The sequence below is a fragment of the Corylus avellana genome, chromosome ca7, assembly GCF_901000735.1.
Source record: "Corylus avellana chromosome ca7, CavTom2PMs-1.0".
Classification (NCBI taxonomy): Eukaryota; Viridiplantae; Streptophyta; class Magnoliopsida; order Fagales; family Betulaceae; genus Corylus; species Corylus avellana.
In genome coordinates, this window is record NC_081547.1 from 1,727,568 (window position 1) to 1,749,779 (window position 22,212).

Consider the following 22,212-nt stretch of genomic DNA (forward strand, 5'->3'; position numbering starts at 1 on the left):
GAACTCTAATCTTAACCCTAAAATAATTCACCTCCATTTCATTTGAAATAAAAATAGAAAGGATAATCATCCTGAAGACATTCTCACTTCACAATAAACGCATTATACTAAACGCACATCATGTCTTTATTAGTAGATAACAAACCCTCCCTATGCCGGAAAAGGATTTTCTCCATTTCAAATTTTCTCAATTTCCTCTCGTTATTGCATCTAGAATGACAAAATTGTCCAAATTTTTTTGAGGTTTAAATTTTTGGACAACATTACATTTCTCAATGCACTAACTAAAAGAAATGGAAGGGATTTGAAATAAAGATGATATTTTTCCCCATATTGGTCGCTAGTAGTGTTGTTGATAATAACATGTAAATAATTCTAAGCGTATTTACGTGCGATCTCGAGGAGACGGTCGCAAAGTTCCTGTGGTTTTGAAAGCATTGCCATATGATCAGCACCCTTAATCTCCATCACGTCTTTAGCACCACTGTTTTCAATCATCCATGTTTGAAATTCCTTGCTTATTCCTAAATCCTCATCACACACAACATAAACTCGCAACACCGACCCATATCCCTCATTTGAGAAATTCTTGGCCTCGGACAAGTCCTCACGAAACAATGATCCTGGCCTTACTAAAGTCTTGGCCAGCTCAAAATCCTTTAAACAAATTACAATGTAATTATTGTTAGAAGCCAATACAAAATACTTCAAATGTGCAAGTACGTACGTACACCAATTGTTTTAAATTTTAAATAGCGTAATAACACAGACAACATTTGTACTATTAGGTGTCGTGAAATTTAATTTAAACCATGAAAAGAGAGAAAGTACCTCAATGGGGCTTAGTTGATAGAGCTTGAAGGACAGGAAGTTGGGGCCAAAAAACATTGACGTTAAAGGTTGGTTGACTTTTCCATAGGATGAAAACTGTGTGTCCAACCAGTTGTCTGCTGGGGTTCTCTCAACATACTATTTCAGAGATATATAAAATGACAACAATTAAATGCAATTTCGGTTGAATAATATATGGACACACGTTGATTTTTTTAATAGTGTTAACATGACTTTTTGTTAAATTTTGAACGAAATTTAGACAGATGTATCATTTCTATTTTTTGCCATTACCCAAATACCATTGTGATGCAAATTAAAATTGAAAGGACAAAAAATAAAACCGTTAAACTATAGGAAATAGAAAGGTATTTAACCCTAAATCAGATTCAGCTTATTCAACACGTCTATATATAGGGTGAAGCTAAACAGCACGCAACGTGCCGTACTGTGTATCACGGTCCTTTTATATATATATATATATATATATATATATAGACAGTCTACTCATTTCCCTCCTTTGTCCACCATATTAAGAAGTCACGTTCAACTTGGTACGATTCAATAGGCATTCTACGAAAATTAATATAAAAATCGACTAATGATAAGACCAATCACGTCAATTTTAAAAAGATAAGTTCTTTACATTATTACAAGAATAGACAGATTTTTTTTTTTCTTAATAATCTTTTAAGTATCTTGGTAAGAATAGAAGATTTCACAATTAAATTTTTGTAAAATATATATAAGTCCACAAATTTAAATAGATAGATCTATTAAATTTATATGCATTTTAAAATTTTCACTCACAAAAATTGAAATTTCTCCAAAATAAAGTGCGGAATGACCATATTGGGCTTTCTTTTATCATTCTATTTTTTTTTTAAGTATAAAATATATGACAAAGTTAGAATCTCGGAAAAAATAAAATAAAAAATAAAAAAAACCTAAGTCAATGGGAATTAGGAGGAGCAGCTTCGAAATATAATTTCAAATTTAGAATTAGCAAACTGAAATACCTGATCCAAGACATATGATGGCTTGTGTGTGGTATCTGGCATAAAGGCGGTGACGAAAACACCAACGGCTACCTTCTCCGGGTACTTGTCGGTTGCAAGGGCCAAATTCAAGCCTCCGAGGCTATGCCCAACAAGCACCACCTTTTGATTTGGAGGGAGTGAAGCCAGAAGATCCAGCAAAGGTTGAGTGTAGTCATGAAGAGTATGAACATCTTGGATTGCCTTCATGTTGATGCCTGAAGCCTCAAGATCAAGCGCCGTGACCCGGTGGCCGGCGGACTCGAGCAGTGGTTTGAGCTTGTGCCAGCACCAAGCCCCATGGCATGCCCCATGCACTAGAACAAAATGGGTTTGCTCTCTTGAAGCTTCCATTTTTCATTATGCTCTTTCGTCTTCTTGCTACTGCTTATATAACTTGTCTAGTGTGGATCTCTTTACAACCATGTGGAAGGCCCATTTTTCTGACTAGTCTTACTCTTTAATCTAACCATTTATTTTAATTTTTTGCCTTCACTCTTCTTATCAACCTATTTATTTCTTATTATCAAACAACTTTTTTAACTTTTGTTTTTTTTAAAAAATTAAATGTCACTTCATTTTTATATCACATAAATTAATTTATTGCTTTTTATTATTATTTAAACAAAAAAAATTCACAACCAGCTCTTTGTGGAATCCATAAAAGCTATGTTTGCCTCCAGCCAGGGTTGGCACTATAGCTGAAACGGCACTGTTCCAGCTACAGTGCCATCTAACATGTACAGTGCCAAAAATTGATTTTGTAATATTAAAATTTTTTTTTCTTTAAAGCAAAAAAAAAGATTAAATATGTGCTACATGTCAGCATCTGATTGGTCCACGTGTCAGTCCTAACAGATGGACTAACTTGATCCTTTATCAAAATCACAGGGAGGTCCTGTGATAAAAATGAAACTCCAAGGGGGTAAAAATAAAGTTACCAAACTCCAGAAAGTATTTGGTATTTAACCCTTAAATTTATAAATTTTATTTATTTATTTTATTTAAGCGTTTAAAATAAGTCATATTTTAACATTTAATAAAAAAGTTACTATAAAAAAATTTAATAAATTATATTTTTTCATTAAATAATAAAATGTGACTTATTTTAAATGCTTTAATAAGATAAACAGTTAAAATTTATAAATTTAAAATTTTCAAATTTAAAAGAAATTCTAAAGAATTTCAATCCAATAATAATAATAATAATAATAATATTAATATGTAATGAGTTGTAAAAGGAAAAGAGAAGTTTGTTTAGGATTGCCAAAAACAATAGTCAGGTCAGGTGGCTCAGACCGTCAGTCAGACGTTAATGGCAGGTGGAAAAGAATCGGTGGGTCCATGCAGTCTTGGGGTGCGGCTAAAATTTTGTTGGTATCTTAAAAATTTTCTTTATCTTAAAATTTAGTAATTCACATAATATATGTATCATAAAAAGTATTTATAAAAGTTCATAAATATGTGCTCAAATTAATATATTAGAAATGTAACAAGTCAACATTATATCAAAAAAACAAAAATATTAAAAAAAATAATTAAAAAAAATGTCTAGAATTGTACTTTACAAAGAGACTAGAGAGAGTTTAAGAGAGAGAGTCTTAGAGATTTTTTTTTTTGGTGCAGGAGAAGGGTTGTAGTGGATTAAATTGTTGTGGGTTAAATGGGGGTGCTAAAGAAGGGTTGCTGTCTTGAATAATGGATAGGTAAAATTGTAAAAAAAAATAATAATAATAATATTTTTTTATTTTGAGGGTGCCTTGGGTTAAAAAAAACAAAAAAATAGAAAAATTAAATCCTTGGGATGCCATGGCACCCCAAGGGGTAACGTGGCTCCGCCGCTGGGTCCATGTATGTAGTGCCAAACTGAAAATGAATGGGGGAGGTGTGGTGATGATGTTTTTTGTTTTATTATTTGTTGTATTTTCTTTTTTTCTGTTCTGGTCTCCCTGGACGTGGTTGTCTTATATATCTTGTGGAGGACATTTTTAATTTGTTAATTGGGTCGTTGACAGATCGATCAGTAGTGCTTCCACCCCCTAACCCCCTCACAGCCCACAGGGGTTGTCTTAGCCGGACTGAGGTTTGGATAGAGTTACATCTATCTTTTTCTGTTATGCTGCCCAAACCCGCTTTATGCAGCTCAATCTTTAGCTTCTGCCCGAGGAATAGAGGACCGGAAAATAATTGGCTCTTTTGGGGTCAATAAAACACCCATTTCCTGTTTAGCGTTTGGTTTTTTTTTTTTTTAATTTCTTTTCCATTTTCACTGGCACTGCTTATTTCAATCTGAGTTTATTGTTGGGTTGCCCACCCTCTAAAAACTTTTGTTTCACGTAAATCTTCTAGTTTAATGGATTGAGATATTTAAAAAAAAAAAATAATAAAATAAAAATGGGGAGGCGTGGGGTCTTATCAGGAATGACAGCTAATAAAACGTAGAGAATTGGTTTCCAAATCAAATATTCAAATGTTATTAGCGACAGGTGTTAAAGTAGCTTTGAAAAACAAAAGGCAAAGAAATATCTTTGTTTTTCATTGGCCAATGAATTCAGCATACGTGCCATAATAGAATCCCTTTTGAAATGATAGATCACGATTTAAAGTTAATATTAATATATTTTTATTAATTAAATAGTGTAGAATCATTTATACTATTAAATGCACAAATTTTAAATATTATCATAAAATAAAATTTAATATAGTTTTCTAACACATCTCAAGTTTTCTAATTGCGATATTTAGGTTATGAATTTGTCATGTTAATTTTGTGATATATTCATAAAATGTTTGTCCTTTTAACAAGTATTTTCTACTCACATTTGGGATAAATATAGTAAAATTTGAAGAATAATATTATATACCATATTTTTATCTACAGTAGTCTTATAATGTTTATATGACAATCTAAACCAATCATTGAACTTGTCATTTTTTTTCTTTTAAAATATATATATATATATATATATATATATATATATATATATATATATTGGAATTGTCACCATAGAATTGTAAGATAATTGTAGAATAAAATGATAATTTCCAGCATCACTCTAATTTAAAAGCTTAAGATATATGAATATTTTACTTTGAGTAATGTTATATACCACATTTATATCTCATAAATATCACACATAATATTGAGGTCACAATTTTGACTCCTAAATCTTAATCTTGTTAAACAAAAAAAATTAAAGACTTCTGCATTACATTAGATCCGATGTAGATAAGAATTTACGATAAACAGATTACAATTATTTAGTAGTGATTTACATAATATTGGCGTGCATGAACGGTCATGCACACCAATTTTATAATATATATATATATATATATATATTTTTTATTTTTTTTTCTTATTGTTTAAATAATTAGTTAATTATATTTTATAATTAAATAACACAAGCGTGCATGATTATTCAGTGTTATATATTATCACTAGCCACAAACATAAAGAATGAATAATTAAGTTATAATAATGGAGGTTAGTGTGATCTTTGTTTCCCTTTGTCAAAGATGGTTGCTGAGATTTGACGTTGAACGTTTCTCATTGGCACTGATTTTGTCTGCTTTTTTGTGATTGAGTTGCTGGATGTGATCTTTGATGAGTTAATTCGTTTTCTTCTGTGTCTTTTCTTTACTTATTACAATTTTTATGTAAATTGAGCTTTTTGTATTAAGAGCACATTCTAACATGCCCTTGAGACAAATTTTTTTTTTTTTTTTTTTTTTTTTTGTACATGTCCGTACAAAAGGAGATGGACAATTCAAACTAGACCATCACTTGGTCTTTAACCGATTGAGTTACCTCCCATAAACAATTTTAGTAAGGGACATAAGTATTTAATGCCAAAAAAAATAAAAGAGAAAAAAATTTTAGGTGATATGGAATCTTTTGAAGCTAGCAAAGGAGTGCAAAATGCAGATCTCCAATTTTTCTATTATTTTGAACTTTTAATTATGCTTTCACAACTGTTATTGACGTGGATGGAAAGAAAGACATCCTTAATATAATGTCAATTAATTCCATATTATACATGAAAGACATCCTTAATTATTATAATGTTTTTTTTTTGAAGGAAAATCATTCTTATCTCATTAATAGAGGAATCAAGAGCAATAAAACTCTTACAATCACATAACATAACGTTTTGAAAGATCCTAGCCGAAGCTAAAAGATCAAAGTCGTAACTAAAAGATTACACATCAAAGACGCCAAAGATCCGCTAACCTATAACTAATCTTCAGTTGGAATAACAGATCTGCGCTAGGCAGACACAAACTAATGCATAGGTAGCTCTTATTCCTCGACCCTGGGATCAAAAGAACCCCATGCCGACACACATCCTCCTGAACCCGAAAGCCAGGATATCGTTCATATCCACAACCCCAGGGGTCTGGACCAAAATAACAAGCGAGAAGATCAAGAAAGAGGACATGACCTTATTACAAGCAGCAAGAAAAACAAGAAAAATACAGGGAAAATCAAAGCAATATAACTAAAAATTTAAAAATAGGAGCACACTAGGCGGATGACAATAGCCGGAAGAAAAGCCGATTGCGTGCTTGTCGGAAACCGATGCGTAGATGGCGTTGGAAGCACATCGCCATGTTAAGGCTTCTCCGATGACCTACTCAACAGTATTTCTCAGCAAGTTGTTGGAGACAGAGACAAAGCTCGTTGGCTTTTGAAAGCATGACCATGTGGTCAGCTCCTGCGATTGATTTCACTTCTTTGGGCGGGCTCTTCTCAATCATCCACCGCTGAAAATCTTCCTTTAGCAACTCATCTTTATTGCATACGATATAAACCCGACTTACTGACCCGAATTTTTCCTCTGTGAGCAGAGATTCCATTGCCAAGTCTTGCAAGAATAACTTACTTGGCTTCACCAACATTTTTGCTAATTCCAAATCCTTCATTCAAAAATTTAATACAACATTAAAAATATTTTGTCAGTGTTAAATATATTGGATAATATATTAGAAGCGGAAGAAAGAGAGAGAAGAGAGAGAGAGCGAAAGCACACAATGAACTACATTGTATTGACTCTCATTAATAATAATGAATACAGAGGCCTCTATTTATAGAGAGGCAAGTAACCTAATAGATTAAGGAAAGGTAAACCTAGTAGAATAAGGAAAGGTAAACCTAGTAGAATAAGAAAAGGTAAACCTAGTAGACTAATAATACCTAAAGAAGTAAATAAAAAGTAATATTCTTAACATCCCCCCTCAAACTCAATGTGTAAACTTGAGTTTGGATAAACGAAAAGGGAAAGAAAAAGGAATTCGCCGAAAAAAAAAACTGCTTGTGCCGAAACAATTGCCGAAGTAACACCATAAAAGTTGTTAGAGACCGGTGGATTCTGCCTGAATTTGAGCAATGCATTTAAGCTGGAGCTTGGTTCACTTGGTTATAATTTGACTTGAAAACCATATACTAGTAATGAAGTAGCACACCTGGTCGGCTGAGAAAAGTAGGTTCAGTTAAAAGGGGCTTGTTTGGCTCGTAACCCTTGGACTGTCTCGCCTGATCGGCTGAGCTAAAGTCTGACCCAAAAATTCTAGCTAGTAGACCGTCTCGCCTGGTCGGCTGAGATAAGTAGGGCCGGTTGAAGAGGCTAATCATGTCTGAAACCCTTGGACCGTCTCGCCTAGTCGGCTGAGATAAGTAGGCCCGATTGAAGAGGCTAATCATGTCTGAAACCCTTGGACTGTTTCGCCTAGTCGGCTAAGATAAGTAGGCCCGATTGAAGAGGCTAATCATGTCTGAAACCCTTGGACCGTCTCGCCTTGTCGGCTGAACTAAAGTCTGACTAGTAGACCGTCTCGCCTGGTCGGCTGAGATAAGCAGGGCCGGTTGAATAGGCTAATCATGCCTGAAACCCTTAGACCGTCTCGCCTTGTCGGCTAAACTAAAGTCTGGCCCATCTAACTAGTAGACTGTCTCGCCTAGCAGGCTGAGCTAAGTAGGGAGAAAAATGGCCGGTTGAAGAGGCAAATCAGTGATCGGTGATGGCGGCATTTGACAAGGCATAAGTGGGCCGGTTGAAAGGGGCTTCTTTGGCCCGAAAACCCATGGACCTAAGGAAAGATTGGTCTGACCCGAGAGTGCCATCCGCAAGAAGAATGAACCGGATTGAATTGCGCCAAAGAACAGGCTATAAAACCGAATTGAACAAGCATAAACCAACTTGAACCGCATAAAACAAACGCCTAAATTTGAAGAAGAGTCTTGTTTTTTTTTTTTGCCATATAGAGATGCCAAAAGCAAAAATAGACCACAAATTTGAAATCAGGACGAAAAATTGAGTAGGAAACACCTGGTCAACTTTTTCAGTGGTCAAAGTCAACGGGCAACAGTCAAAGTCAACGCTACAAAAGTCAACCATGTCAAGGTGCTGATGTGGCAGATCTGGCTGACGTGGTGCATAGAGCTGACGTGGCTCTGATGACGTGGCACACATGCTGGCGTGGCAGTGATGACATGGCAATGATGACATGGCACACATGGCTGACGTGGCTATGATGATGTGGTAATTAGGTCTGGCGTGGCAAGGATGGCATGGCAATTAGGGCTGACGTGGCAAGGATGGCGTGCGGCACGTGGGGCGATGGCGCGTGTGGTACACGCGCGAACGGAGGAGGCGTGTCCTGGCGCGTGGATCTGACGCGCAGAACTTCTGGGGGCGCGTGGAGGCGCGTACGGCGTCGTATGGAGGATATGGGACTTGTTCTGGAATCACCGAGATGAAAGCTATCGATCGGTGGCCATGGATAAGTGATCGGACCACCGTGGCGGCTGGTGGCGGAAGGGCAGTGGCGGAATTGCCAAAAATTTGGGCGGCGCGTGAGGGCGCGTGGAAGCTCCGATGGGGCTGTGTGCGGCGGCTCTGGGACGGTTGTCTTCCGGGTTTTCAAGTGGTATAGTGATACACTGAAAACCTCGAGGAGAAGATAGAGAACCGTGAGGAGCAGAGAGAATGATTCGCCGGATAACACTGGCGGCGCCGGAAAACGTCAAAGACGTTTATTGGAGGCCACAGAAAGGTGGCTCTGATACCATGTTAAATATATTGGATAATATATTAGAAGCGGAAGAAAGAGAGAGAAGAGAGAGAGAGAGCGAAAGCACACAATGGACTACATTGTATTGACTCTTATTATAATAATGAATACAGAGGCCTCTATTTATAGAGAGGCAAGTAACCTAATAGATTAAGGAAAGGTAAACCTAGTAGAATAAGGAAAGGTAAACCTAGTAGAATAAGAAAAGGTAAACCTAGTAGACTAATAATACCTAAAGAAGTAAATAACAAGTAATATTCTTAACAGTCAGTGGCAACTCGTTATTCGCATGTCAGGTTTGAATCGTATCAACCCTTTAATATAAGATTATATAGGTCAATTTTAACTCGACTCGTTTAATTAAATAAGTTAGACCTATTTAACCCTAACCTACTAATTTTACGGTGGGTTAATGTCAAATTTGCAGATCGTGTAAAAAATTGTCGTATCATATTCAAATCATATCGAAACATTAGTATAAGACTATAAAAATAAATTATAACCCAACTCTTTTAAGTAAACGGATTAGACTCTCAACTCTAACACGCTAATTACATATTTGAGTTGTATAAAAAATTGTCCAACACTAACAAGCTTAAGCTTATGGTAAGTTGCTTAATGTACTCACCTGCGCTTGGCAGTGTTGGTAGATATTGGCTGCCATGTAATTCGGTCCACATACAGCCCAAGTTGGTGGGTTTTCTGGTCCATGGTCGAAGGAGAAGTGGAAATCCAACAGAGACTCCTTTGGGGTTCTCTTAAAGAACTGGTTTCAAAATACCACCCAAAAAAAAAAAAAATGAAAATGACAACCAACAAAATATGAATATTAACCAACAAAATATTGTGTTTCAATTTTTTATTTTTTTATTTCAGAATAAAAATATTAACCAACCACCCAAAAAAAAAAAAATAATAATAATAATTCTTCTTTACCTCTTGCAACAGAGTTGACGGTGGAAGTATAATATTTGGCATAAAGGCAGTGACATAAACTGCCACTAAGATCTTATCTGGAAAACTCTCCATGGCTAGGGAAATGCCCATGCCACCATAACTGTGACCCACTAAAATGACCCGCTCGTTGTGTGGCAGAGAAGCTAAGAAATCCGTCAACGGTTGCAGCGAATCAGAAATGGAATATACCTCATCCAGCCGCTTAGGGTTGACTCCGCTAGCACCAAGGTCCAGGGCAGTGACACGGTGACCAGCTGATTTGAGCAGCGTAGCAAGCTTGTACCAGCACCAAGCCCCATGGCAGGCTCCATGAACTAGAACAAAGTGCTTCCGATTCATCATTTTTCCTTGCACTTTGCTATTCTATTATCTGGTGTAAAAAAAGTCCCTTTTAACGGGAAAGAAAGGGTAAGATCCGGTGTTTTGGTAGTATTTTAATTTTTTGGGAAACTTCACTTTGGTTCCTTGATCTTTCATTCGATTTTATAAATTCTTGAACTTTTAAATTTCTCATTTTGGACCCTTGAACTTTCAATTACTCTCAATTAGAATCCTTTCGTTAATTTTAGACGTTAAAAGTACAATAAAAAGACTAAAATATCCTTGATTTTCATTTTTTAAAAAATAAAAAATGTTTTGAAAGTTGGAATACTCTTTTACCATTACTCTTACCGTGTGTATGGTTGGTAGGAAACAAAGAGGGAAAGGAAAAGGTGAGGGAAAATAATTGAAAGCTGATAAGGACTCGGGCCCTCATGGCTGCAATCACTTTCTATTTCAGACCACAAATGCATTCAAATAAGGCTGTAAATATCATAAACTCATAATGCTATTCCTTCTGCTCTCTTTATTTGACAAGCAAACAAAAGATAGATGAGTCTACTATGAAAAACGCTATGCCGACTTCAAAAACTTGTTTATCACAATTTATGCGGAATTAATATTATGAAGCAATAAACAATTCAATCACCAAAAAAATATAAAGCAATAAAGAGGCAGACACAGATATTTTGGTTACGAAGAGAAAACCTTTTAGAAACCGATCTAAAAGTAAAATCTCTCCGGGGCAGCCAAACCCAAGAAATCACTATCAAAAGATTATCTAGAGATTACAGACACTAGGAGCACTTACAACCCTTTGCAAGACTTTGGCTCTGTAAGATCGACAAGCCTACAACTTGTCTTCTTGCTCACAATCTTCTTCAACGTGATTCTCCTTTACCAGACCCTTCCGATAGACTTCTCAAGCGTAGATTTATCAAAAGAATAACTAAAACTCTAAGAGATTCAATTTAATGCTCACCACATATGATCTCTCTTAGCACAGCCTCTGACGAACTTTCTGGGGGTTAAAATTCGTGTCTCTCTCTCTTCTATAATGATGTATATATACCTCAGACAAAACCCTAGACCTAACCCACTTAAAATCACGTTTTTGGGCCTAAAACTTACGGGGTGTCCAGACATGTTAATGGGCAGTCTGGACATGGCTTTGCGGAGCAAGATTTTAGTTTCTGGAAATGAGGTCCGGACCCTGGGAATTGCGGTCCGGACCCGGCCTGTCCAGTCTTGATCAATACCTTCGATCGATGGGCGTTTGTGGTCCGATTGAGCTGAAATTTTGCAGGGACGTTCATAACACATGAATCTACATTATGAACGGTGGAGATTAGATTCTAAGAATTCTATATCAGTGTTTGAGCCCGTGAACAGTAACATCTGCATTTTGAAACTGAATTAAGCCAACACAAGAACTAACAATCTACTAGAATTGGAATTCCTCCAATTACTTTTCTTGGTAAAATTTATTCACATATTCAAGGAATCAAAACCCGAGCTTACCTATCATTGGAATTGGAATTGGAATTCCTCCAATTACTTTTCTTGGTAAAATTTATTCACATATTCAAGGAATCAAAACCCGAGCTTACCTATCATTCTATAGTACTACGGTTTTAGATATCGCACAAAACAAAAAGTCTATTGCAGATGACAGTGCAATAGATCTAGAGCAGTACTCCTATAGTCCTATTGAACGAAATCCCGATGTTTACTAGAGTTTATTTACTGATATCTCCCAGCAACTTCGAGTAACATTTGGCAAAGTTGCTTGGGCTTTGAGAGCATGACCATATGGCCAGCTCCTCTAATCAAATTCACTTCCTGAGGAGGGCTTTTCTCAATCATCAAACGCTGAAAATCTTCCGGCATCGCTTCATCATCTTCGCAAACTAAAAAAACCCGATTGATTGACCCGTATTTCTCCTTTGTCAGCATACACTCCTTGACAAGGTCTTCCAAGAACACCCTCGTTGGCCTTATCAACATGCTGGCCAGTTCCAGGTCCTGCATGCAAGTTAAAACACATAAATAAAATTCACAAAATATGGTAGGAATTAAAAGCACGAATCTGCTCGAAAATCTTGCCTCTGATTGGCAATGGGAGTATAGCTTGGTCCTCATATAATCCGGGCCAAAGCTTGTTGATTCCTCTGAAAACTGGCAATCCAATAAGGATTCTGCAGGGTTCCTTTTGAAGTACTGGTTGCCAAATCCCAAACAAAAGATAAAACAAATTAAAACACGTACATGAAGAAAATAGCTTTTCTTAAAGCAATACAATGATATATTAGGAAATGGGCAACTTTTTTTTTTTTTTTTTTTACTTCTTGTATGAGAGTTCCCGGTGGAGACTCTAAATTTGGCATATAGGCGGTGAGAAAAGCTGCCACTGAAATTTTTTCCGGGAAGCTCTCCATGGCCAGAGAGATACAGAGGCCGGCGTAGCTGTGACCAACCAAAATCACCGTCTCTCCTTGAGGGAGAGATGCCATGAACTCCATCAACGGTTGCATATAGTCCCAAATAGAAATGATCTCCATCAGCTGCTTGGGGTTGACCCCACAAGCGCCGAGGTCCAAAGCAGTGACACTGTGACCGAGCTGTTTGAGCAGGGTGACAAGCTTGTACCAGCACCAAGCCCCATGGCAGGCTCCATGAACTAAAACAAAGTGCTTCAAATCCCCCATTTTCGGTTTCTTGCTGTACTTAATTATTGCTTGGGAGCATGCAATTTCTCTCAGTTTATATACAAGGATTTGAACCAAGAATGTACACTAAAAGTTACAGTACTAGACAAAAGGAAAAAATAAAGTTAATTTGATCGAGGTGCCAAAACGAGACTTTGCTTCGTGTCAATTATTGTCTGAGTGGGCGGCGAATGAGCGTGAAATGCGTGGACATTCTGATTGCTTTAGAAGGAAAGTCGAAAACCAGAACTATTATTTATTTATTTATTTATTAACACTGGAAATTTGGTATTGTGTCGGTTTTATAACTTTCATACACTTTGTGACTTTGTGTGGAACGTGTGTCAAAATATTATTTATTTCAAAAAGTTAACAACATAATTTTAATAATTTTCTGTTGAACTTTTTAGAATTAGTAATTTAATTAAGGTCATTTTAACAAGTTTTCGGTTAGTCTTAGAGTTTGTTTGGAGTTGTATTTGAGAAATAGAGTTTTTAAATCAAAAAACGCTTTTTGGCAAAAACTTCATTTGTTAAAAGTGCATTTTAGCCATTTTTAAGCATTTTGAATTCTTAAAAGTACTTTTAACTTTTTTTTTTACTAAACGAATTTTTTTTCTTCAAACAGACTTTTTGAATATTAAACACACTTTTACATTATTCAAACACGATCTCAAACATGCACTCGGTAACATCTCTCGGTAACATCTGCACAGTACACGTAGGTTAATAAAAATGTTCCATTAACGAGTGACGACACCATTCTTTAACAGCAACAGCACTAAATGGTCAGAATAACGAGTACTTTTAAAAATGAGAAAAATGTGTAAAGGTCCCTAGCTTAGACCTTTCATCATTTCATTATTTCCTTTGATTTTTTTAAGAATGAGGAATGACATCTAGGGTCATTGCCACGTGATATCTAATCAAATTTGTACCTACATACACTCAGGCCTTGTTTGTTAAGCTGCAGCACATTCCTGACCACGCTGCAGTTTATGTGACAAGACAAATTTTGTTAAAAGACAATTATGCCCATATGAAAGAGAAACGATTATTTGTATGAGGTGTTTTGAAGGGGCAAAATAAAAATTATTTTTATTTTTATTTTTCCAACCAGCTGGGTCAATCCATTCAACCACAAGCCGTACCTGATGGAGAGGCACCAACCCAGAGGTATATAGTGCCATGTAAAATTAGGGGGTTTGCCAAACACTCTCTTTTTCTCTCTCACGCACATGTATATATATATATATATAATTTTAATTTTAAAATATGTCACATCATAAAAATGAAAAAAGGGAGAAGGTGGTTGGGAGCTGTCAAATTATTGGAGAGTGATTTAACCAATCATAATATTTTTTAGTAATGATTGAACCACTTTGAAGATGGACAGTGATTTAGCCATTCGGCCACCTTTTTTAAAGATATCCGGTTTGGCAACTTTCAAAGGCCTAATAAAGAGTGACTAGTTATTGAGAGTGATTTGACTCCAAAAGTTATTAGAGGTGGCCAGAATTAGGGGTAGATTGCCCACCTCTCTCTCTCTTTGGTTCATTCCTACTCTTTTGTTTGTTTGTTTTTTCTTTTATGATGTAACATTGTTATAAATGATGTGGTCATGTATAAATGATGTGATCATGTTGGCTCAAACTGTCAAATACATGTCATTAGATATGACGTAGCTATTAGTCTATGTATCATTATTTCCTTTCAAAAAATTTAAGGAAAAGAGTGATTTGATAATTTTAAAGAGTAATTTGATACGAGTGGTGATATTACGTATGCTAGTCTGAGTGTACAATACCTCATGTTAGTGTGAACAGTAATCAAAAGTTACTGTTTCAACATTTTTTTAATATTCTTTTGGTTACTGTTCACACCGACGTGAGGCACTATGCACTCACGCTGGCGTGCATAATATCACTACTCAATTTGATACACTTTAAACCTTAAAAATTGATTTACTAAAAGCTCTAACTTTCCCATTAAAAAATACACATTTTTTTTAAAAAAAAAAAATTAGGAGGAAGGTCACAACCGATATATCTTCTTTTTTTTCTTTTCTTTTTTTCAATCTGAAACTTAATTTTTTCAAAATGATTTGTCATAGTTTTCCATATGAAAAAAAAAAATAAAGTATTTAAGCTGATTAAACGATGATGATTTTTTTAACAAATTTTTTCATTTTACAAGATTGGTCCAATACCTATCCAGCCATCACACCCTACATTTCCATTTGATAGAAAGCTATGCACTTTCTAGTTATCAGGAAGTGTAAACAACTTGTTCTTGCAATCTATGAGACTCATACTTTAGAATTTCCTTTTTTTAACAGAAAAAAAAAAATTGTGAATAAAAGGATGATAAAAGAATAAGATTCTCTTTCATGTTTTGAGTCATTAGAGGCACCTATGACCAAAGGGAAATGTACTTGGAATGAGCCTTGGGCGGCAACAGAGGGGAAGTGTATATAGTATTGATAATCATTGTTCACAACATACCCTTGGCCATAGCACTTAATACAACATCTTGATAGCCTTAAAATTTAGCTTCAGCAGCGAGTGTCAATTTGACACCATCTTTGAATGAAACAGGAGAAATATTTAGTGTCTGAACTAGTTTGGTTATATTCATGGATATGTCGGCCGGGGACTTGACGCCTCGATCAACCTGGAGAATTATTTCAAAAAAGAGCAGTTTAAATTGACTGGAACAAGGAAAACCTAATTCTCACACAATGCACATGTAGAGAGGAAGCTGTTGCTTAGCAAAAAGAGCAAACAGAAAAATATTATTCGACATGTTCATCCAAAAGGGCAAGCTGACACTTCGGTGGCCAGGGAGTAAAATGAAGAACTGATGGATAATTCTCAAGGCACCAAACAAGCATGTTAAAAAGTTTGTTTCTCAGGCATTTCAAAATTTTAGATAAGAACAAGCATGTTAAAAAGTTTGTTTCTCGGGCATTTCAAAATTTTAGAATAAATCTTAAGCGCTGAACATACCGACGATGCAGACACTGCTTTGATCAGTGAGGTGTCGTATCCTCTGATATGTGCCACAGCCTCGGCCATTTCTACACGGGATACCCTATCTGGTCCACCAACGTTTAGTAGCAACTGCATTTGCTTACCCTCTGGCACAAATATCATGAATGTCAAGTGAAACTCAGAATATTGAGAGAAAGAGAGACAGAGAGAGTACAGATGTCAAAGCATATAGAAAAAGCAGAAGGTTGGCAGAACGGGCAATGGAAAACAAGGCATTAGAAGGAAAATTTGATATTGCAATGCCTTAATGGAGTCTGTCTTTTAGCAAAAAATGGATATCCTTATAAACAACCGATATTGTTTAAGAGTTAATCAATGTAAAAACCAAATGAATGGTGATGTACAAAGAAGATTTTGTAGTTTCTCATCTATATTACCAGTATTTTAGCTTGGATACTACAGATTATACCTGACACCCATCTGCTTGTCAAAGCTAGTATGATACTCACAACATCCTTGACATAAACTGGGCAGCGAAACTCGTCATGAAAGAAGTCCCCTTTTTCTCCTTTGGAAAGGACACCATCCATCCACTGCATCAATTAGGCGCCAAATTGTTGGTAATATACAAAATAATCATTGTTTCCCATTTATTAATTGTTTTCTTTTAACTAGAAACAGTAATCATAATCTCTATCTTTATAATTACAAATCCTACAAAAAGAAACCCCCCACCAAAAAATAAATTGCCAGCCAGTCTCAACACTACACAATGAAAACAGCAACTTGAAAGTTCAATAATGATAATATATGACTTTACACAGTGATATTGACTCCCCCCACATTAAAAAATCAAGGTTTCCATTTCCTCATACCACTTAACTCCATTTTTGTAACAAAATAAATTATTTTTCTGGTATATCCTGTTGATGTTTCCATTGGATGAGATTGACAATTTACATGAACATTTTTTTTTTGATAAGTGACAATTTACATGAACATTAACCAGTGCTTATAGTGTTATTTGTTTTGTCGCCATATGATCAATTCTTATTCTCCTATCTGCATCTCTCACCTTTTGTTACTTTTCACTTGATAAGTTCCAAGAATCTTTACAAATAAATAATCTTATACCTGAAACTTCTTACGTTGAAATCTCAGCCACAAACCTCTTAGACAAGAATAGTGAACAGTAACAACTTAATTTTGGGTTGCAACTTTAACTGAGTAAACTTTGCATCTGTGCTAACTCAGTTGAAACCTAAAAAGTTTCCCAAAAACAAATCTTAAATAAATCAAAGCTGGTAAACATGACCTTTTCTAGCATGCAAAAGACCGAAGTAACCCAATCTGGTAGCCTATGACTGCTTTTCATCCTTTTTATTTTTTTCCTTCTAACTTTTCTCCTTTTTGGGGCAAAGAACTGGTAAATTAGATCAGTTTTGAACCATTCTGTTCCTGACATATCCAAAATTATAAACCAAAAAGAGGCATAAAGTTGGAAGATGCAAGATTTTAAACATGGGAAAAAGATGGGGATTATGAATAAGTGCCACTTTCATAAATAAATTAGACCGTATTAGAGACAGGATGAAGCAGGCTGCAGAACTTCATGGACAAACTAAATAGTGAAAACAACAATAGGAGAACCAGAAAACTCATGCATTTGCTTAGAACATAGCAGTGCTTGACAAGCACCAGGTGCAAAAAGGCAAATTATATTCTTCCCCTTATTTATAAAGTCACTATATTTAGTAGTCTCTAATCATATGCATTTCTTAGCCAACAAACTTGCAGATGTAGATTACAAGGTCTGCATTCTGGGTACACACCTGAATTGGAAGAGATCTTGGAACAGGTGAGATAGTCTGTGGCCCAAAAATGATACTGCTTCTCAGTATTGCAAAATTCAAGCATTTTTCAGAAACAAGCTGCTCTGCTGCCACCTTTGATTTCCCATAAACATTCACAGGAACAGTTTCGTCTTCTTCCTTGTAGAAGGACTTCACCCCTTCATAAACTGTTTGGAAACTTACATCATATACATTTTGAAAACAAAGCTATGTGTAAAGGCACGATAAATGATAAGTGTAAGATATAGGGAGTAGCTACATCAGAGATTTGTTTTCTTCCAGCTAATACAAAATATAATAAGCCTATGAGCTGTAGTTGAAATAGCACTTCCTCCTCCATAAGAATGGGTTGGAGTGTGAAGCTGTGGGTTAAAGACCCACTGGTGCGTAACTTCATTATTGGTGAAAGAAAAAAACATAAGCATGCCAGCTACAGTAGTACCACTAGAAATTGTCAGGCATTGGATAATTCGGTAGAGATGACCAAAAGGAAATAGAAAATGCCTGGACCATAGAGCAAGAAAGGTTATTTATTGTATTTACTTCCGGTGGTATGTTATGTGCATCCAGTTTTTTACATGGAAAAATCATAATGTGCAATTGCCCTAATATTCAATACTGGTTTTTTTCAGCAGGTAGGTCCAGGTAAATCAAATGAATACAATATGAGACTTGAGAAAAGAGAGAGTAATCCAAAAGTGGTTTTGTTTAAGACCTGACTCTACTGGGAGGAAAATGTAGTCTTCCAATGTTTAATGTTTACAAGGCTTTTGGAGTTGACTTAAGATTTGCATGGTCACTTAGATAGTAAAACTTAGATTGTTTTAACCATCCATTGTAGTCTAGATGGTTAGGATACATGGCTCTCACCCAAAAGACCCAAGTTCAAGTCCGGCAAAAGAAATTTATTTTTCGTCCAAAAAAAAGAATTAGATAATTCGTTAAGCTATTGTTTATTTACAAAAGAAAAATTTCGAGAAACTTGTGAGTTGTGACAGGTTTGTGTTCCAGCAAGACGGAAATCAACCAAAAAAGTCAAGCTTAGGAAACTTATAAGACAGGTCTGCCCTGTTTATACCTAGGACTTCTAGACCATATACACAAACAATAAGAATTGCAATATTGCTTTGTCTTTGCTTCATTCCTCTAGTAATTCCAGTGTGACTTACCTTGATCGGTTGACAAGTGAATCAGAAGTGTACTACTCTCTTCAAAGTTTGATAACCAATTCACAAGAGAAGATGGCACATTAATAGACATAGTGGCAGTGGGATCCATTTCACAGGCACGAGGTACAGAGAGTGCAGCACAATTCACAACAACATCAGGCTGCCATTTCAAAGAAGATACAATTGTCAGCTCTTGAAACGGGAGTTAAGCTGTATTCAAAACCTTTTTTTAAAGAGCCAGCACAATAGATGGAGCTTTAAAACATTTCAGGATTTCTGAATTCTGCCTAAGACAACTTACGTTATAGATTGTGAAACCATATGTCACAACCATAAGATTGGATTATTCTTAACTAATAATGAAAAGGGAAGACAGCAAACTCTCATATATTAAAGCAAAATATCCCAATTCCCAAGCAATTTCTCAAGCAAAAAAATAAAAAACCATAAAACCCATTACAAATCCCAGGTAGTCTAGGTAGAGGCACTTTGAGGTGCTTGTTCCAGACGCCCTTTTAAACACATAATACAGAATGTAGAAAATTTAGATCTTAAATCTATGAACGAAAACACCCACTTACCAAATTCTTACATTCTCTGCTTCGCAAAACTACCAAACAAATCTACCAGTAGCGAACAGAACGTATTTGAAAATATTCTTTTCTTTTGGTGAAAACAGACCTGGCCAAATGTCTGTGAAATGGCCTCAAATCCTTGTCCAGTTCTCAGATCAACATGGAAAGCGAGCAAATGAGGAATGGCATCAAGCAAAGCCTGAGGAAGCTTTGAGTGGTACGTGAATGCCAGATCATATGGCGTGCCTTGGATCTCTGAAAAGCCTTGCAATAGGTGTTGTCCTAAGTATCCCGTGCCTCCCACTATCAAAACTCTCTTCCCACCCATCTCCCGCTCTCTCTGGGAATGGAGGGAAGGGGTTCTTTGTATAGAGTTGGAAGATTGTACGCTTGACGGTTGACGCTTTGATAAGCGGATGGGATTTGTTGGCAACTTGCAGTTTGAGGAAACTTCTCACGTTTTGTTGTTACTCTCACTCGCAATCCTGTCACTGCCGGTGTTTCTCGCGTTCCGGAATTATGAAAATGGAGGTAAAGGAACAGGTACGACGGGGACAGAAGTTGCAAGCCAAAGCAAGGGACTCTGCCAATTCCGAGTTTGGATCGGGAAAATGTGAAATTCAATCCGGATTTTTTATTTTTTATTTTTCACCTAGACGAGCATGCAGTTAGATTTATGAATTACATTTTTCTCATACACACGTGTACATATATAAGTGAAGTATATGGCAGTATTTTTTTTATTTTTTTTTTCTAATTGAAAAGGTGGGAAGGGGCGACCAATGTAGTTTCCCCCCTTGGGCGTTACCATCGGGGTTCCCACCCGCTGTGAAATGTCTGGTTTGAGCCATAGCTACTGCCTGGGAAGGTGAGCCCGTCACCACAACCCCACAAAGGTGTGAGCTAGTAGAGCCCCTTCAAAGTAGCATCTGGTTCACGTATCTACTACAGCAAGCGGATTCGAACACACGACCACTTGGATGAAAGGAATTATTTTACCAACTCAACTACCACCCTTGTGGTTATATGGCAGTATTGGTTGGGAAGTTGTGTTCATAGGAGTGCATATTCTGTGCGGTCATGGGAGAGAGGGGTGGGTTTGTGTGACCAATCAGGAAATGACACCTAAGTTAATCATACCAAACTTAAATAAAAAAAAAACACACCTACACTTGATTATTTTAAATAAGAACTTAAAAAATTAATTAAAAGAAAAACAAATTAGAAGGTGGCCACGCGGCCACCCCCATGGCCTAGGGGTGGTTGCGCGGCCACCCTGGCCACATCGCGCAACCACCCTAGATGGGCGGGGGTGGCCGCCAACCACCTCTGGGGCGGCTCCTTTCTCACTTGGGTGACTGAAAATCATTGAAAAATAAAATATGATATAATCAGGAGTTTTAGTTTTATTTTCTTAATATGTTCTATGTTGAGGTGTCAACTCCTCATTGATAGGCACAAAAGGGTAATTTTGTACACCATTCTCATTGAAGTTATTCTCGTGTTCATATATCAATCGTACGCCAAACACACGAAAGAAAAAGAAGCATGCGAGAAAGATAAAGGGTTAGAGAGGCTCATTGAAAGAATCGAAAAAACTATATGCAATACTTAAGTTAGTAATTAGAAAAGGAAACAAAATGAAATAATAGCATTAAGAACAAAAAAAAAGTGATGTGTACCTAACGAAGACACCTAGTCTCCATTTATAAGTTTAACGTTCTCGCCTCTTTCTAGTAGGGCTTCTAGGGTTTTTGCCCATTTTTTATTGGTAACGTAAGAGATTATTTCCAAAAATATCGAGAGGTTATACAACATGGTCTTGTTGATACTTAATGTGGCGAGGGATATGCTGAGAAGGTAGTTGAGTGTGGTCTTGGGCGATTATATGATGTGGGCGTAGGCACTACGCTTCATCGACTTATTGAATTATGGGTAAAACAAGCTACAAACTTTGGTCACGGGCCTTTGACAAATAGGTCTTCTTGTTATTTTATAACTTTTGACATGTATGTCAATATGTGATTGAAGAATTGTTAAAATTATTTTTATTAGTAGATGTGTCTCGGATCACATAATATTGTTGCGTGTTAAAAGTTGTAAAATAATTACACGTGTAACATTTTTTTTATTTTTTATTTTTAATGGTGAGAGAGGGGGAGCGTATATGTACGAAAACGGCTAACGAGTTTGGTAGGCTAACCCAATATCAAATTTGAGCAGATGTATTGGGCCAGGCCGACACCATAGCTTTACACACACTGTTGGAAAATAAAGAAAAAGCCCAGTTCGCGCGTATATTTATTATTTACTACAATTGACAATTCCCTTAACCCGATAATCGTACGGTGTAAATTTAAGGATGACTACACCTCCATCTAGGGCAACCCCTCGCTATTCCTTTATAAACCCCTAACATACCCATTCTTCCTGTGCCTCTCTCTCTCTCTCTCTCCATTAGGGTTTTGGTAGACAATTTATTGATTTTTGTTCTTTCTCTTATTATTATTAGTTATGGTATTTTGATGTCGGGCAAAGTGAGATTCAGATGATGAGAGAAAAACTGCAACAAAATGATCGATTAATTTCATGATTATTGGTATTTAAGTCTCTGATGATTTACTTTCGTCCCCACATTTCCCAATTTTTTTGTTTCTTCTTTTCAATTTTTTTGTTATTTTAGTTTTGTTCGGA

The 22,212-nt window shown here is 36.2% G+C and overlaps 4 protein-coding genes and 1 non-coding gene across 5 annotated transcripts; 1 reads left to right on the plus strand and 4 right to left on the minus strand.

The window, feature by feature from the left end:
- Positions 1–23: 23 nt before the first annotated feature.
- Positions 24–2,325, minus strand: LOC132187710 (salicylic acid-binding protein 2-like). Its single transcript, XM_059602116.1, has 3 exons — positions 1,851–2,325; positions 832–969; positions 24–657 (listed from the first exon to the last, which is right to left on the minus strand). Exons 1-3 carry the CDS (start codon positions 2,220–2,222, stop codon positions 376–378), a joined length of 792 nt encoding a protein of 263 aa, XP_059458099.1. The 5' UTR covers positions 2,223–2,325; the 3' UTR covers positions 24–375.
- A 3,622-nt stretch (positions 2,326–5,947) lies between these two features.
- On the minus strand, positions 5,948–10,318 carry LOC132186481 (methyl jasmonate esterase 1-like). The gene is made up of 3 exons (XM_059600460.1): positions 9,879–10,318; positions 9,571–9,708; positions 5,948–6,788 (listed from the first exon to the last, which is right to left on the minus strand). Exons 1-3 carry the CDS (start codon positions 10,239–10,241, stop codon positions 6,507–6,509), a joined length of 783 nt encoding a protein of 260 aa, XP_059456443.1. The 5' UTR covers positions 10,242–10,318; the 3' UTR covers positions 5,948–6,506.
- Positions 10,319–11,666: 1,348 nt separating this feature from the next.
- On the minus strand, positions 11,667–13,014 carry LOC132188453 (methylesterase 10-like). Its single transcript, XM_059602907.1, has 3 exons — positions 12,566–13,014; positions 12,327–12,440; positions 11,667–12,245 (listed from the first exon to the last, which is right to left on the minus strand). Exons 1-3 carry the CDS (start codon positions 12,926–12,928, stop codon positions 11,964–11,966), a joined length of 759 nt encoding a protein of 252 aa, XP_059458890.1. The 5' UTR covers positions 12,929–13,014; the 3' UTR covers positions 11,667–11,963.
- A 2,281-nt stretch (positions 13,015–15,295) lies between these two features.
- On the minus strand, positions 15,296–20,128 carry LOC132188452 (uncharacterized). The gene is made up of 6 exons (XM_059602906.1): positions 19,625–20,128; positions 18,944–19,103; positions 17,754–17,941; positions 16,391–16,514; positions 15,937–16,067; positions 15,296–15,601 (listed from the first exon to the last, which is right to left on the minus strand). Exons 1-6 carry the CDS (start codon positions 19,844–19,846, stop codon positions 15,470–15,472), a joined length of 957 nt encoding a protein of 318 aa, XP_059458889.1. The 5' UTR covers positions 19,847–20,128; the 3' UTR covers positions 15,296–15,469.
- A 1,931-nt stretch (positions 20,129–22,059) lies between these two features.
- LOC132188891 (small nucleolar RNA Z199) lies at positions 22,060–22,138 on the plus strand. The gene has a single exon (XR_009440950.1). It is a non-coding gene; the product is annotated as a small nucleolar RNA Z199 (small nucleolar RNA).
- The last annotated feature ends 74 nt before the right edge of the window (positions 22,139–22,212 follow it).

Coding starts and splice junctions, on each gene's coding strand:
- LOC132188452 (XM_059602906.1), bottom strand. CDS start 19,846: ATGGGTGGGAAGAGAGTTTTGATAGTGGGAGGCACGGGATACTTAGGA. Junction 17,942..18,943: donor TCACTTGTCAACCGATCAAG/GTAAGTCACACT, acceptor GTTTCCAAACAG/TTTATGAAGGGGTGAAGTCC. Junction 16,515..17,753: donor CAAGATCTCTTCCAATTCAG/GTGTGTACCCAG, acceptor TAATTGATGCAG/TGGATGGATGGTGTCCTTTC.
- LOC132188453 (XM_059602907.1), bottom strand. CDS start 12,928: ATGGGGGATTTGAAGCACTTTGTTTTAGTTCATGGAGCCTGCCATGGG. Junction 12,441..12,565: donor CGGGAACTCTCATACAAGAA/GTAAAAAAAAAA, acceptor TTTGGCAACCAG/TACTTCAAAAGGAACCCTGC. Junction 12,246..12,326: donor ACTCCCATTGCCAATCAGAG/GCAAGATTTTCG, acceptor ACTTGCATGCAG/GACCTGGAACTGGCCAGCAT.
- LOC132186481 (XM_059600460.1), bottom strand. CDS start 10,241: ATGATGAATCGGAAGCACTTTGTTCTAGTTCATGGAGCCTGCCATGGG. Junction 9,709..9,878: donor CGTCAACTCTGTTGCAAGAG/GTAAAGAAGAAT, acceptor TTTTGAAACCAG/TTCTTTAAGAGAACCCCAAA. Junction 6,789..9,570: donor ACCAACACTGCCAAGCGCAG/GTGAGTACATTA, acceptor TTTTGAATGAAG/GATTTGGAATTAGCAAAAAT.
- LOC132187710 (XM_059602116.1), bottom strand. CDS start 2,222: ATGGAAGCTTCAAGAGAGCAAACCCATTTTGTTCTAGTGCATGGGGCA. Junction 970..1,850: donor CATCATATGTCTTGGATCAG/GTATTTCAGTTT, acceptor TCTCTGAAATAG/TATGTTGAGAGAACCCCAGC. Junction 658..831: donor ATCAACTAAGCCCCATTGAG/GTACTTTCTCTC, acceptor ATTTGTTTAAAG/GATTTTGAGCTGGCCAAGAC.